The sequence below is a fragment of the Pelophylax lessonae genome, assembly GCF_965119305.1.
Source record: "Pelophylax lessonae genome assembly, chromosome: 7".
Taxonomy (NCBI): domain Eukaryota; kingdom Metazoa; phylum Chordata; class Amphibia; order Anura; family Ranidae; genus Pelophylax; species Pelophylax lessonae.
In genome coordinates, this window is record NC_138774.1 from 103,859,074 (window position 1) to 103,875,983 (window position 16,910).

Consider the following 16,910-nt stretch of genomic DNA (forward strand, 5'->3'; position numbering starts at 1 on the left):
TGCTATGTAGGACCGTTGATCTGTGCTGTTACACACACAGCCACATCCAATCACAGTAAGAAACGCGCCCCTAGGGACACACTTAACCCCTCCCTCTCCAATAAAGTTAACCCCTTCCCTCCCAAAAGTCAGTCAAGGGTCCGATCTGTCCGCCGTAATGTCACAATACCGCAAAAAAAATCGCAGATCGCCGCCATTACTCGTTAAAAAAAAAACAATAAAAATTACAAAAATCTTTCCCTTAGTAAACGCAATAACTTTTGCACAAACCCATCAAAATACGCTTTTTGCGATTTTTTTTTTTACCAAACATATGTAGCAGAAAACAAATTGGCCTAAAATGTTAAAAAATTTTGATTTTTAAATTTTTTGGGGGGAATTTCATATAAAAAAATCTGAAAAATATTGTTATTTTTGCAAAATTGTCGCTTTTTTTGTTTATAGCGCATGATCAAAAAATCGCACAGGTGATCAAATACCACCAAAAGAAAGCTCTGTTTGTGGGAAAAAAAGGACGTCAATTTCATTTGAGTACATCGTCGCATGACCACGCAATTGTCCGTTAAATTCACGCAGTGCCGAATCGCAAAATAGGCCCTGGTCAGGAAGGGGGTAAAATCTTCCGGGGCTTAAGTGGTTAAATTACTGAAATAATATAACTTTTTGATGATATTTTAATTTTATGAGATGCACCTGTACAACTTTAATACATAGGTTAGTCAGTGTGTTAAAAGGGGGAGAGAGCATGTTTAAGATTAATTAGATTTAGCATGGAATTCCACTTTAATCGATCAGAAAGAACGTCATGCCTATTGGATGGTTTTTCATTTTGATCAAATTGGATAATAAAATCAAAGCATGTAATTCTATCATTTCATACAGTCTTTTGTTTCCTTACCTGCCAAAGATACTGCTTACATTATAAATTACAATATATGCTTACAATATAAATTAAAATGAAATTAATATTTATTCTTCATGGCAAAATAATACAAAAGACCTATCCAGTAGAATAATTGGCTACAGAGTCATCAGCAAGTGAAGTTACAAAGGATGCCTGATTCTGCTCCAAGCCATGATTGGTCCCCCCTTGCTTAGAGACACACTGTTCAGGGTACACTGGGAATTGCAGTTCGGCTGGTGCATCTGTGTCCTAGCTACATGAGCCTAGACTACTACACATCCCAGAATCCCAGGGAACATTGGACACAACATCACTTCCTTTTAAAACCCTATTTGACTGCAAGGTATGGGCTGAACTGCTTTGTTAGAAGAGCCTTATCTACTGTGTAGTTTATGTATTTGTATGTGTGCTCCTACAAAGTGATGCATCAAATATTGTGCTTAGACATCTGAATTTACAAATATTGCTCACTAGTACTTTTCAGGGACAATCTAGCAGCTTTCATTGCTGCATGCACTGCATCATGCTGCCTAGAAGTTGTTTTATTCCATTCTTTCATAATCTTGTCATAGCCATAACCTTTAAAAGAACCTTGATTTATACGTTTTGAGAGTTGTAGAAGAGAATTTAATGTAAGGAATACGTAATTTAAATTACATTGCAAAAATACAAAGAGAAATTAGCATTTCTGTAAATATTTAGGGAACAAACAGGATATTTACTGGGTATTTAAAGTGTATTTTTTGTTCTTTTTTTACATATTGGGTTATCCAGTACTGTGTTTTATGTTATGCGTTTGTAGTATTGCAAAAAATGTATTTTTTTTAGCAATACATAGATATTTTTAGATTTCAGAACAATTAAACCAATAAAACAGACAAAAAAAAAATGTAGATTGCAACAAAGCACAGGTTTTGCATTAGTAATTGTCCTTTGCTCATACAATTGCTGCTGGAATCTAACTAGTTATTTTTTTTTTTTACATCAGTTATATGTATCTTCTACATGTTACAGGTGATATGAATAAGTTTTAAAAAGAAAATAATTTTATTACAAGTAATTGTCATGTAATCACAACCAGAATGTCTAGCTCAGTGTTCTTTTTTTTTTTTTTTTTTAATCCTAGCCACACACACACATATATATATATATATATATATATATATATATATATATATATATATATATATTTTTTTTTTTTTTTTTTCAATTGCTTATAATTCTCTTATAATTCTTTTTTAAATTTAATATTTTTCTTTACAAAGAAATGCCAATTCTTTTAATGGGAAGGGAGGAGAAGGCAGTTGGAAGGCGGGGAGGGGGCTGGGGTAATGAAAAATGAATGTCAAGTTACAAAAAGTATGTATTTTTTGTTTATAGATTCATCAACCTCAACTCACACACATTAGTGGAGATTTACTAAAACTGGAGCACTCAGAATCTGGTGCAGCCGTGCATGGTAGCCAATTAGCTTCTAACTTTAGCTTGTTCAATTCTGCACTGACAATGAACTCTGGAAGTTGATTGGTTTCTATGCAGAGCTGCACCAGATTTTGCACTCTCCAGTTTTACTAAATCCCCTCCAATAATATATATATATATATATATATATATATATATATATATATGTGTGTGTGTATATATATATATAATGATGTTATGTTATGTTGTTGCACAAAGTGGTCCCTTACCTCCTCTGTCTATTCCCTCACCCGCACTGTCTGCTACTTCTTCTTCCAAGTCCCCCCCTCGGCAAGCTGTGTGCTAAGTGGGTCCCCATGTGCACACGCTCCCAATACGGGCTGTGTGCATACATAGATACACACAGCATAGACAAACCACATCCCTCCCTGTTCTCAAAGGAGTATGACTAATAGTAACAGGATCCTATGGCTTGCTGTGGGGAGGAGCCAGGAGCGCCAGTGTGGGACCCGAAAAGAGAAGAATCCAGGCCACTCAGTGCAAAACCACTGCACAGAGCAGGTGACTATAACATGTTTATTATTTTAATGAAAAAAAATTAAAGCTTTACAATCACTTTAAATATTCACAATAGCCATTACTACTGAAGTGTGTCAGGAAAAAATTGTACTTTTTGAGGCCTGGTACACACTTGTGTGGGTGGCCCCCCCCTGTGGGTCCGCACCAGTTCCCACAGCTGAAACCACCTGCACCGAATACACAGGAGATGCATGAGGGTGCCTTTAATCCAAATGGCACCCGCACGCACTGGAAATCGCAACAGCCACTTCCCAGACTGGGAACTGCACTGCACTTGCGTTTTCCATGCGGGCTCTCGATTTCAAACACGGCGCAGGGATCTTTTCCCTGCGTTTACACTGGCTGTTGAAGGAGGGATGGCCTTGCCTCCAAAACACATTCCGATAGGCCAAACACTGCATCAGGCTGTACCAGGCTTTGACACCTTTGTTCTGTCACCGATCGAACAGGCCAGGATCTCCCCGAGTCTCCTTCGGCCATGGCAGAGACTGACACACGCGGCACCTGCCACTGTTCTCACTGGTCTCCCTTTGCTGACTCTGATATCATGATGAGCCTGATACATTTTACAAAATGTGAGTGTATTTTATGCTTTTTTAAAGCCCCGTACACACGATCAGATTATCGATCTGTCGTCCGTTTTTTGTGGCATGCTAGTCTGATGCGGAAAGTGAAGAGGCTATTTTCATACGAATTTTCCCGTACGACAGAATTCTACTTCAGAAGTGATGTCATGTGTTGGATTGTTTTGTATGTGTTCTTTCGTCTCTGAGCATGCTTAGTCTTGCTCTTAAGATTTTTTTCCGTCGAAATCTGTACTAATGAGATGAAAATCGGTCGTTGTATTACGGATGACAAAAATTTTATAGCCTGCACATCAGGATTTTGTCAGCCGAAAAGTCGGAGTTGGCTGTCGAAAGCACCATACTAACAATCCGAAAATCGGCAGATCGGTCGTCGGACGAATTTTCCCTTCAGATTTTCTTATCGTGTGTACGGGCCTTTACAATTCAACTTGTGAATAAAATGTTACTGCACCAGAGATGGCTGGCGCTCCTCTCTCTCCCCTTCCCCCTGCATTTTGTCTCCACAAACGGGATACATATCCTGCCACTTTTCTCATTAGAGACCTGCAGGTGCAGCAGCTGATTGATAATTATAAACCACTCCCATACAGATTCACTTTGCACAAATAAACAAACAGTTATTCCTTTAAAAAAACGAAAGGTAGGAATCTGCAACAAAGTTTGTTAAAATCTTTCCAATGTACATAGATAAGCCAGAGGGGAATGTTTATTTTTTCCTCACCATAAGAAGAGTTACTCTTAGCTAATGAACGGCATCACCTAAATGCCAAACCTAATGCCATAGCACAAAATTGCTACTGTGTGCCACCTGTACAGGATGAAGCCATTATAATTTCCTGAACGTTAGTAAAATGCTTTGCGTGTGTGTCCTGTATCAGAGTGAAGATTTGGCTTCACCTAACGCTCTCACGTTTTCCATTTAGAATTCTGCGCTTGCAGCCTTTAACTACACCAAAATGAAAAAGGAAAAGAGGCGTCTGACTGAGAGAATCTTGAACCATGCCCTGGGGATTATCTACTTGCTTACAGGAGAGGTAAATACATACAGCCCTAATCAAAGCCACCAGAAATGACCATAAATCATTAATAGAAATCAATAGTACTAATAGGAAAGAAAGATACATGGAAAAATTCCATTTGGATAGCATAAGAGTAGACATTGAGCCCCAACATCTGATTTTCTGATAATAACATTTTATTTTTTATAAGCACTTGAATAAGTGATGATTACCAATATACAATGGAAGGGTTATGCTAAACCACATAAATGAGCATGTGTAAATAATAAAACTCCAAATGTAAACATTCTCTTTCATAGACCAAAGACTTGTACTTTTGTCCAATTGGGGAGATTTTCCTTCACTTCCTGTCCCATAGCCAAAACAGGAAGTAAGAGACAAATTAAGGGAATCCCTTGGGGACCCCCAACTAGTGTCCCCATTGGAAGATTTTCCCTCTATTACTTTTCTGGGGACAATCCAAAATTTGAGATTTTCCCTTATTTTCACTTTCATTGATAATGGTAAACTAGAAGGATAGGGAAGGTGAATCTCCCTAAAGGGGGCACAGACTAGACAGCAACTAAAACTGCAAATGTACCCCTTAAAAGTTCAGGCGCTGTTTGGAGAACCAACATATGGCAGTCTGTATAATAAATGTTAGCCCTCTGCAGCTAGAGGGGAACCAAAACACCAAAGAACGAACAACAAAAGATTCCTCTTAATCCAGTGCTGGGGGGTGATGGCTTCAAACCACTTAAGGCAGTGGTCCTCAACTCCGGTCCTCAGGGCCCACTAACAGGCCAGATTTTAAGTATTACCTTGGGGAGATGCAGACTAGAGTACTGTAATCACTGAGCAGCAAATTATATCACCTGGGATGTATTTCAGTTATCTCGAAAACCTGGCCTGTTAGTGGTCCCTGAGGACCAGGGTTGAGGACCACTGACTTAAGGCATACCTAGGAAAAGTCATAAAAATGTCTATGCCAAAGTTTGTGATTAAAAGATTTATTGTGAAATCAAAGTCAAAGGATTCCAAGATTGGAAAGGGTTAAAATATGGCTGACAGATAATCAATGTTAAACATCATGCTTTATTATAAACCTCGATCTCACCCAAACCTCAGAAGGCTGACCGCTGGTGCTGGGGGCAGCCAAAAGGTGTGTTGGCACCGCATGTTGCATGAGCATCCACCAAATTGAAGGGATGATAGACCACTGGTTGAACCCGTAAGGGTCAGTGATAAGGAGAAGCCCCCAATGGACTGGGCAGAGGACTCTAAACTGCTGGATGGTGCAGCTGGTATATTCGGGCAGCGCACCAACACAGATCGATGTTGGACTGACTCATGAGGCTTGGAACGGAATGCAGATGCGGTGGTAAAGCAGATGGAAGGCTGTCAGTGAGCTTTAGTCATGACAATGTGTTTTGGGTGTGGCCCTTTAACAAATCATGATTTGATAAAGGGCCTTGCTTTATTTGAAAACTGGAAAAAAAAAAAGGTTTTGCCTTTAGTTGTACCTTTGAGCTTTTTGTTCATGACAAAACTTGCTTCTCTCCCCATACAAGTCCATGGGAATGCAAAAGCAGGTGGATGCAGCTTTGTAGGAGGGGAAATACCCAGAGCCGCTGATAGGGGGGGCCCACCAGTCCTCCTGTAGGGGGGCCGGGCACAAAGGGGGGCCCAAAAACACAGGTAATCGGTGCGGTCGGGCAGAGAAGCAATTACAGAAGGAAGCCCTGTGCGGCTCTCTGCAGCAGCTGAAAGCCAGTTTCTCCCCCCTCTTGCCAGCTTTCAGCTGCTGTGGAGAGAGACACAGACACAGGGCATCATTCCTGTAATTGCTTCTCCAACACTGATCCCCCTCCCTGTTCTGCCTGCTTCTGATTCCCCTCTCCCCTCCCGCAGCACTGCAGGCTTCCCTGTCCTGTAAAAAAATAACAAATTATTAAAAAAAATAAAATGAAACGTAATAAATAAATTAAATTTTTTTTTAAATAAAATAATTTTAAACATTTTTGAAAAAAATTATATACATATTTTTAAAATGTAAAAAAACTATTAAGGGCTAATTCACACAAGTTCTCTGTTATGTTTGTGTCCGCTAATAATGATTTTAGTGTATTTTTAGTAAAAATATTGTCTTGATATATTCGGGGGTGTGCCACCATAGAAAGCTGCTTCAAAGGATTTAACTGACAGCAGCAGGAGCCAATGGCCTGTGGCAGAGGAGAGAGCCGCTGCAGACAGGTACAGCTTTGGACTGATATCAGGCTCAGGTAAGTATAAGGGGGTGAGGGGGCAAAACACACACTGAAACATTTTTTATCTTAATGCAGAGAATACATTAAGGTAAAAATGTTAAGGCTTTTCAACCACTTTAATGCTTGTTCAAATGTGAACAAACATTATGTATTGTAGCTAGATTGTAGCTAGATTGTGCCCCCGAGAGCAGCTAAATGCTTACAGTGAGGTTGGAAGAAGATAGTGATTATCACTAGAGGCTATAGCAGCGGCAAGCGATAATTGCAAGGGAATCCAGCAGGCTGGTTGTACCCAAGTTGATCGATTAATCAACCTGGTACATTCAGCCTGCCCATTAACGGTTTGAATCTCGGCCAGTTCCTGCTGAACTGGTCGAGATGTGAACCGCATATTGCCAGCCTTAGGCCCCTTTCACACATGCGGACCGTTCAGATCCACCTGTCAGTTTTTCAGGCAGATCTGAACAGATGCCCTATGCATCTTTATGGGGCAGCGGATGTCAGAGGAGACATGTCCGCTGACATCCGATCCGATCCTGTCCTTCAAATCCGGACGGATGGAAACCCTATTTTCCATCTGTCTGGCGGATCGGATGAGAACGGACAGGCGGTCCGTTCTCATCCGATTCCCCCATAGAGGACAGCAGGGATCTGACACCTCCCATCTCCGCACACAGAGCAGAGACAGAGCTGTCATCCGCCTGCTCAGCGGATAAACAGGACAAATAGCATAATATGATTAAAATAGAGTTCCGCACCCCCCCCACAAAATAATTAAAAGTCAGCAGCTACAAATACTGTAGCTACTGAATTTTAATATTAGGACACTTACCTGTCCAGGGATCCCGTGATGTTGGCACCCCAGCCGATTTTCGGATCAGCTCTCGGGTGCTCTCGGGGTAAGGGAAAGTGGCAGTGAAGCCTTTTGGCTTCACAGCCGGTTCCCTTTTGCGCATGCGCGAAGCACGCTGCGCTTCCTACCTGGCCCAGCAGTGCAGGAAGGAGGAGGGGTCCTGAACTTCCGAGGGACCTCGCCGAGCTGGGGTCCTGCGGAAGTGGGGACGAGTAAGTCCCCGTTCACACTGGGGCGACCTGTGAGGCGACCTGGTCGCCTCACAGGTCGCCGTAGGTCGCCTTCCATAGGGAAGCTGCGGACCCGTTCTAATAGGAGCGACACAAGTCGCTCCGACTTAGAAAAAGGGTCCGGAGCTTCTTTGGGGCGACCCGGAGCGACCGTCATAGACTTCAATGTTATGAAGTCCGTGCCGGCCGCTCCGAGGTCGCGGGGCGAGCAGCGCGACGCGACCTCGGAGATCGCCCCGGGAAGTAGCGTCGTTGCTATGTGAACGGGGCCTAACTCTCAAAAACAGGTACTGTTCCCCCCTCCCCCCCTGAAAGGTTCCAAATGTGGCACCAGAGCAGGGGAGGAAGCAGATATATAGTTTATATTTAGCATACAGTTTATATTTAGCATTGTAACTAGTAAGCATCTATTTATAAATGATCCTTTCTGTTGTTATCAAGGATTTACACATTTTTCCTGTTAACTCCAATTAGAAAATGTGTGAATCTTGAGTGAAAAAAAAATTAGTCAGCCATGTGTGAAAATATTTATAAATAGATCCCTTATTTTATTAAAATTTTTTTTTTTTTGTATTTTGCCTTATATACTATACAGATAAATAAATTAATATTTGAATACAGCACCATCAAAGCATTGTTTAGAATAAGGAGTCAGTCAACAGAAAGGGAACTTATGGCTGGAATACACGATAAGAAAATCGGCCGAAAATTTCCGTTCAGCGAACGATCGGCCGATATTCTACTCATTAATGCCCAGCCATCAATGAGCGATATCGATATTGTGAACGGAAAATACCGTTAGAAAAGACCGAAAAATTCTGTCGTCTGTTTGCGAATGAACGATATTCTATACATTGGTGTTAAGGTCGTTCATTTGAAATCTGTAGAACATCATCACGCTGAACACTGTTTTGATGGTCGGCGGTCAACGGTCGGGCGATATTCGGACCGTGTATGTTGGCAACGTTTTCGATCAACGAACACTTTTTCATAAGTCGGTGGTCGAATAATCGGGCGATATACTACACAACATGGATCTATATGTAAACAAGAAAAGTTAAATAGTTGTAATCAAAAAAGGGGCAGACTCCTTGGACCATTAGATCTTTTTCTGAGGTTACACTTCTCAATTTCAATGTTGGAGCTCCCTCTAGTGGTAATTTCCCTATTTTTAGAGGTAATTAATATTTTATACTGTTAAAAACATGTGAAAATCACACTGACTGACAGCCTTGTTTTTCCCCAAACAAAAAAAGCGTATATTTTACTTTGCTACCTTAGGTAATGACCACATTATCACCCAAGCAGTGCTAGGGTCATCGGTTCAAAGCCCTGAACGCAGACAGCCTGGAGCATTCCATATAGGGAAATTGTTCAGTTTATCGTCATCACCCAAGGCAAAACCTTCATGTATATTTATATAGATGTGTGACACCATTGCTGTGTTCTCCTGTTTGTACAAACTTTGATCTGCAAGCTTTATAGTGCAGGGAGCTTGTTGGAAAACATGTCAATATAATATGATTTAAGAAACTTTCTTCATTTTATAATTGTATAACTGATTGAATTTAGTGGTACATCTGGCACATGATTGTTTTGCTGTTCTTTAGGAGTATGTCATAGTGAAGAAGAATTCTCCTCATAGTGCCACCCACCTGCTATCTGGAGAGGTGAGTACTGAAAAGGAAAGATTGATGACTTGGTCAATGGTAATGATTGTGAAGGGTTGTTAGACTCCCTGCCAAAACTCTTAAGCCCTTGTTCACTTCGGGGTGATTTGACATGTCAAATCGCATGCCAAATCGGAGCCTATTGCCCGCAACGGCACCATCTGACCTGATGAGACGCCGACTTTAGGGTGCCGCACCAATTCCCAAAAGTAGTTTCTGCACTACTTTGGGCGATTTTGGGGGTGATTTCAATAGACATCTGTGCATGACCCCCCAAACAGATGATGTCTGTGAAATTGCCCCCGAACTCACACTGACATGCTGGTTTGAAATCATACAAGTTCAACTGGACTCGCACCATTTCAAACTGGCCCTCGTTGTGAATGAGGGCTTAGGGTTGAAGCATTTTATATAGTTGAAGTTAGAAAGGACCTTTTATTTCTTTAATTTGAGAGTTTCTTATCTTTTCCCTTTATGAAGAGTAGAGGATGGGGTATTGGGGAATCTTAGACTAAATCTCTGCTGTGAACATGTGGCAGCCACTACCAGTTTTGGTTTGATATCCATAACTTAGTTGATTTGCTTTTGGGGAAAAATAGGTCCACCAACTTTCACTCTGAATTTTTAAATTTCCTATCACTTGTTATACCAGTGACTGTGGTCATCAGGACAATTAGGGAGGATAATTCTTCCCATCAGGTAGACAGTGTCATAAAATACTGGCAAATGCTCTAACCCTCCCCTGTTCAAAGTTTTGGGTAGAGATGCAATTGTCAAGGATCTTTTCCGAGAGACATTTTTTTTTGTATTTCAGGTGCCTATAAAATGTGGGGATGTCTCAATCTATTTTTCCATGGATGAGTGGGACTTTATAGAGGAACATAAACAACTTTATCATGATGTTACACTGCAGAACCCGAAGACAGTTCATCCTTCTGAAATCCTAGCAGCTATCAGCCAAGGTGGGTTAGACCCCTTTTACATATGCGGACCATTTATTTCATCAGTTCAGTCACGTTTTTTCAAAGAAAAAATGGATGAAGTTTCATCCATTTTTTTTAACCGTTTTTTACATCTGCCAGCTAGAGTCCTTAACCAAATGATAATACAAAGAAACAGGGCAAATTTGATATTAATTGACAATAAATTAATAAACACCTAAAGTGCTTAGCATGAATAAATAAATAAATAAATACACCCAAATAGCAAATAACATACTCAATCACTATAATGCACCCCGTGAAGTGAATTTACAGAATTCATGAAGAATACAGTCCATAAAACCTCAATGTATTAAATAGGCTCGAAGAGAAAAACAGTCCAAATTATATTCCAAAAGTGCTTCAGCAGGTAGCCAGTGAAAGGTATCAACCAGAAAACCGAAAATAAGGTGCTCAAGTGTTGAAAATCATGTGCAAATTCACGCTGCTATGGTATGGTGATAAGGTGACTTTTCCTCTCCCCAAGGACGCTGCACTTACTGGACAAAATGGACCCCTAGACAATATTGTGTAAGGGTCACACAGGCAAAGTCCGGCATATGATCCGGGCAATACTCCCTAGGGTTAGTTGGAACCACTTGGGGACCTCCTATAGGCTCTCACCAGGATAGGACCATATGTGGAAGAAAAAAACTCCCAATAGTGTAATATTGCTAAAAATTCGTATTTATTGAACATAAAGATAAAGCACTCACATTTGTTGAGGTAAAAACAGGCGGTGTACAGTCATATACGTCTGTGATAACGCCCAATAGGAGGGCGAAACGCGTCGACGCAATTTCCGGTTCCACGACTGCTGTGACGTCATTTCCGGTATCGGTGAAACGCACGCCGGAGCCAGAGGAGCCCGCTGCACACCGCGATCTTAGTGATCATCTATACCGATTTATGACTGTACACCACCTGTTTTTACCTCAACAAATGTGAGTGCTTTATCTTTATGTTCAATAAATACGAATTTTTAGCAATATTACACTATTGGGAGCTTTTTTCTTCCACATATGGTCCTATCCTGGTGAGAGCCTATAGGAGGTCCCCAAGTGGTTCCAACTAGCCCTAAGGAGTATTGCCCGTATCATATGCCGGACTTTGCCTGTGTGACCCTTACACATATATTGTCTAGGGGTCCATTTTGTCCGGTAAGTGCAACGTCCTTGGGGAGAGGAAAAGTCACCTTATCACCATACCATAGCAGCATGAATTTGCACATGATTTTCAGCACTTGAGCACCTTATTTCCGGTTTTCTGGTTGATACCTTTCACTGGCTACCTGCTGAAGCACTTTTGGAATATAATTTGGACTGTTTTTCTCTTCGAGCCTATTTAATACATTGAGGTTTTATGGACTGTATTCTATATGAATTCTGTATATTCACTTCACGGGGTGCATTATAGTGATTGAGTATGTTATTTGCTATTTGGGTGTATTTATTTATTTATTCACGCTAAGCACTTTAGGTGTTTATTAATTTATTGTCAATTAATATCAAATTTGCGCTGTTTCTTTGTATTATCACGTTCAAAATCCTTTTGATTTTATGCACAGCAGCACTTTTGAGGCACAATTATATCGCCATAGCGCAGCATTAATTTCTTGTTTTTTCATTCCTTAACCCAATGAGTCCTGGAGATTTTTTTTGGTGTAAAAAGGAGCCATTTGTCTGTTTACATCCATTTTTTACCACTTCAACACAGGGCACTTTCACCCCCTTCCTGCCCAGGCCAATTTTCAGCTTTTAGCGCTGTTGCATTTTGAAGGACAATTGCGCGGTCATGCAACAATGTACCTAAACCAAATTTATGTAATTTTTTCCCACAAATAGAGCTTTCTTTTGGTGGTATTTGATCACCGCAAAGTTTTTTTTTTTTTTTGATAAACAAATAAAAAAAGATTAAATGTTTGAAAAAAAAAGAAAAAACGTTTTTTGTTTATGTTATAAAATTTTGTAAATAAATACATTTTTTCCTGCACTGATGAGGCCACATTGACGGGCACTGATGAGTAGGCACTGATGGGTTGGCACTGATGGTGAGACACTAATATGCAGCACTGATGGGCACTGATAGGCGGCACTGATATGCAGCACTAATTGACACTGATTTGTGGCACTGATAGGTAGCACTGATATGTAGCATTGATGGGCACTCATAGGCAGCACCGATGGGCACTGATAGGCGGCACTGATAGGCAGCACTGATGGGCACTAATAGGTGACACTGATGGGCACTGATAGGCGGTACTGATGGGCAATGATGGACGGCACTGATAGATGGCAATGATGGGCACTGGTGGGCAGCACTGATAGATGGCAATTATGGGCAGCACTGATGAGGAGGGCACTGACAGGCTCCCTGAGCACTGATTGGCATCCCTGGTGGCATGGGTAGGCATCCCTGGTGGCCATGGGTGGGCATCCCTGGTGGTCATGGGAGGGCAATGCCTGGTGGCTCTAGTGGCATCCCCAGAGGGTCTGCACTGGTAATCAATGCTCTGATTACCAGCACAAGCCCCCCCCCCCCGTCAGGAGAGCTGACGATCGGCTCTCCTCTACTCATGCCTGTCAGGCGCGAACTGAGGAAAGCCGATCAACGGCACATCCTATATACTATATGACCAGCTGTGATTGGACACAGCTGGTCACATTGTAAAGAGCCAACCTCATAGGCTCGTTACCAGGATCGGAGATGCGGTGTGTCAGAATGACACATCGCACCACCGATCGCCGCTCTGCGCGCCCCCCATATGACGCCCAGTCAGGATAGAGCAACCACTTTGCGGCCATCATTTTGTTATATGACGGATGGGAAGTGGTTAAATGAAAAAAAAATAGGGCTTTCATCTGTTCCAAAAAACAGATGTTGATGGAAGCTGATGTAAACAGATGTAAATGGATGATCATCTGTTTACACCTGTTTTTCCATAGATATGCATTTTTGTCCATTTTTTATCTGTCAACGGAAGTCAGAAAAGGTTTAAGCCTCATGCACAAGGGTGTAGAATTTTATATGGGATCTTGGCAGAAAAATGGCAGCAGAACCCTGTGTAAAAAGCAGTCCATAGTGCATCTCAACTCTTTCTGACATACAAGTGTTTATGTCCATTTGAGTTAAAGTGGAGTTCCACCCTATTTTTATACTTACCTCCATCTTCTCGCTCCGGGTCACCTGAAAAAGAAATGGATAATCGCATATTTTTTTTTTTTTTACTTACCTCGTAGCGAAGAAAATATACTTACCTTACTTCCTTCTTCCTCCTTCCTCGGCCGCGGCCCGTCGTCACTTCCTGGCTCTGCAATGATTCCTGGGAGCTGGACGTCATAGCTCCCAGGAATCATTGCGCCTGCACCGGCCCCGACGTCAGTTCCGGGTCGCGCGCGTCATCCCCTTCTAAACAGCTTCTGGGCATGCCGACCTGGAAGTGACGTCGGGGCCGGCGCAGAGCATCGTGGGACCACAGAAGGCGGAAGAAGACGCCGAAGAGGACGCGCTGGCTTCAAGCTGCCCACATCTGAGATGGCAGCGCTGGACAAGACGTTTGCAAGGTAAGTATTTCGTCTTGCAGGTAAGTGCAACCCGGGACAGATCAGAGGCTAGCCATTGTGGAATGCACTAGCCCTGACTGTCCCGGGGGTATTAAAAAAACAAAAAACAAATCCAGGGTGGAACTCCGCTTTAAGGTTCAAAATATTTGCAACGTCATTCATTAAGAATGACTAAATGGTAAGGTCATTCTGTGCCTGTGCCATGGCAGCTGCCTACACATTGTTTATGCTTATATTTCCTCCCTGGCCCTGAATGACTAGAGGTGGCACCACACCTTGCCATGCCAATTGACTTTAACCACTTCTGGACCGGAAGATTTTTTTCCCTGAATAACTAGGCCATTTTTTGCTATTCGGCACTGCGTTACTGTGACTGAAAATTGCGCAGAGTACAGACGCTGTACCCAAATAAAATTGATGTCCTTTTTTCCCACAAATAGAGCTTTCTTTTGGTGGTATATGAACACCTCTGCAATTTTTATTTTTTGCGCTATAAACAAAAAGAGGGACAATTCTGAAAATAAAAAAACAATATTTTTCACTTTCTGCTATATAACATCCCCTCCAAAAAAACTTAAAAATCTAATTTTTTCATCATTTTAGGCTACATATTCTGCTACATATTTTTGGGAAAAAAATCCCAATAAGCGTATTTTGATTGGTTTGCGCAAAAGTTACTGCGTCTACAAACTAGGGGAAAGATTTATGTCATTTTTATTTATTTATTCATTTTACTAGTAATGGCGGCGATCAGCGCTTTTTAGCGGGACTGCGACATTGCGGCAGACAGATCAGACCACTAACTGACTTTTTTGACACTTTTGGGGAGACCAGTGACATTATTATAGTAATCAGGGCTAAAAATATGCACTGCTACTGTAATAATGACACTGGCAGGGAAGGGGGTTAACCCAGGGGCGATCAAAGGGTGAAATGTGAGCCTAGGGGGTATTTTCTGACTGTATGGGGGAGGGGCTTGTGAAATCAATCCAGAGACCGCTGTTCTCTCTTCATGGGGAGGGATTGCTGGTGCCCAGCGGCAATCGCAGCCGTCCTCTCCATGGATCGGCTTCTCTGCTGGCGAGTGGGCGTGCGTGCGTGTGCCCCCAGAATCGCTCCTGCGAACCGCCATACAGGTACGGCATTTTGCGGGAACCTGCCAACCTGCGGCCGGCGGCTGTTCGGCTAGTTGTTAAGTGCTTCTAAACCTACAACAGTAAAACTCGTCTGTATATGCAGTAAAGCATGCTTGTTATACTCCCTGTGGAACCTAAGGGGTTAAACCTCTGCATTATGTAAAAAGGCTGTTTGATCCTGTCTTCTCCAATCCTTCCCTTCTTCCACAGTCCCCAAACCATCTCCTGATAGAACAGAGCCTTGGGGGCACTCTGCACATGCTTAGTTTGATGTGTATTGCTAGAGAGGTTTTTTTTTTTTCTTGGAAGAGTGCATGCGATCAGCACAGGGCCAATCAGCAATGTCCAGACAGAGGGTTAGGGATCCTGCAGTCTCATAGGACAATCAGGGGGGAATGAAAACTCCTCCTACAAGGTTTAACCAGACACTGATAGAAGTCACGAAACTGCTATATACTGCTGATGAGAAAAAGTATTTAGCAGTTTATTTTGACTAAAACTTTTACATTTCCATGTTCTGTGTACTGTGGGAGACCAGGTATGGTGAATGCAGGGTCCTGGGTTTAGTAACACTTTAATGAGCATGTCATGGTATTTTACATGGGACACATGTAAATGTTTGTGCATGCGTACCACATGAAATACAGTCAAAATCAAACCTTGAACGCCAAATTTTCTTTTTTGGTTTACACAGACATAGTATGACTGTGTTCAGATCCGTATTAAACTGTAAAGATCCCAAGGCAGTATACAGATTGCAGTATGGGTCTGAATGTAGCATATTAGAAGCCCTAAATCGATTCACAAGTAGACTCATTTTTTCCCAGATATGCTGCTCTGGGATGGATGGAATGCAGGAAACAGGCCCTCCTTCAATTGAAAAAAAGTAAACTTGAGTTTGTTAAAGGGCCTTATATGTATGGGTGGTTCCTGCGCTATCTGAGGATATGTATTTTTCCCTTCTTACTGCTGCACCACAGTACTGGTACCAGGAACCAGTTAATACAATGTATACAGTTTGGGTGGGTGATGCGCTTCAGAAGTGAATATAAAGTAAAAATATGATAAATGTATAAACTGGCGTGGTACAAAGTGTTCTAGTGATAAAAAGTGTTGGTGTTGGTTAATAAAAGGTGATCCAATACTTCATTTATATCTCATATATATATATCAATATAAGTAAACTATTCCAGTTATCTTCTATACAATAAAGTGCTGAGTGTTTATACTTTCCTAAAAGGTATCAAATAAATAAACCGTAGACAAGATAAAAATAAAGATACTTCAAAAAGAGATACAAAGTGCTGTGTGCTCATTTGCTTAGATCAAAAAATAAATAAATAAATAAAGTGCTGTGTTTATAGTGTCCATATATATAGAGATCCAAAATCAGGTGTCATTCCCTTCGATATCATTAAATAAAACAAGGTGCTCTCATGCAAAGTATGGGTGTTGTGACTTGTTGCCTCCACCAGGTGTCACATCTAGGTGCTCTATCTTCTCACCTCAATAAGGTGTATATTGCGCCTGTATACAAGCTTAGCCTCCGAATATCATATAGGCTTTACTTATTCCGGTATCTTGCTCCACTTCCAAGTGTTTCCTGTCCTGTCCTGTTTAGTATTTAGGGGTGCATACACTTTCCGTCCTTAATTCCATATCGTGGCCTCGGGCTCAGTAAAAACATAGGGCAATCATGGTGCAGTATGTCAAACAAGATA

At 41.6% G+C, this 16,910-nt stretch overlaps 1 protein-coding gene across 2 annotated transcripts in view; it reads left to right on the forward strand.

Moving 5' to 3' along the window:
* The first annotated feature begins 1,212 nt into the window (after positions 1 to 1,212).
* LOC309560739 (uncharacterized protein) overlaps positions 1,213 to 16,910 on the forward strand; it is a 68,324-nt gene continuing 52,626 nt past the window's right edge. For both annotated transcript variants that reach the window (XM_082264376.1, XM_082264377.1), the window contains exons 1-4: positions 1,213 to 1,247; positions 4,416 to 4,526; positions 9,451 to 9,510; positions 10,325 to 10,472. In XM_082264376.1, coding sequence (XP_082120502.1) covers positions 4,449 to 4,526; positions 9,451 to 9,510; positions 10,325 to 10,472 — 286 coding nt within the window. In that variant the 5' untranslated portion in view covers positions 1,213 to 1,247; positions 4,416 to 4,448. The remainder of the gene's footprint in view (positions 1,248 to 4,415; positions 4,527 to 9,450; positions 9,511 to 10,324; positions 10,473 to 16,910) is intronic.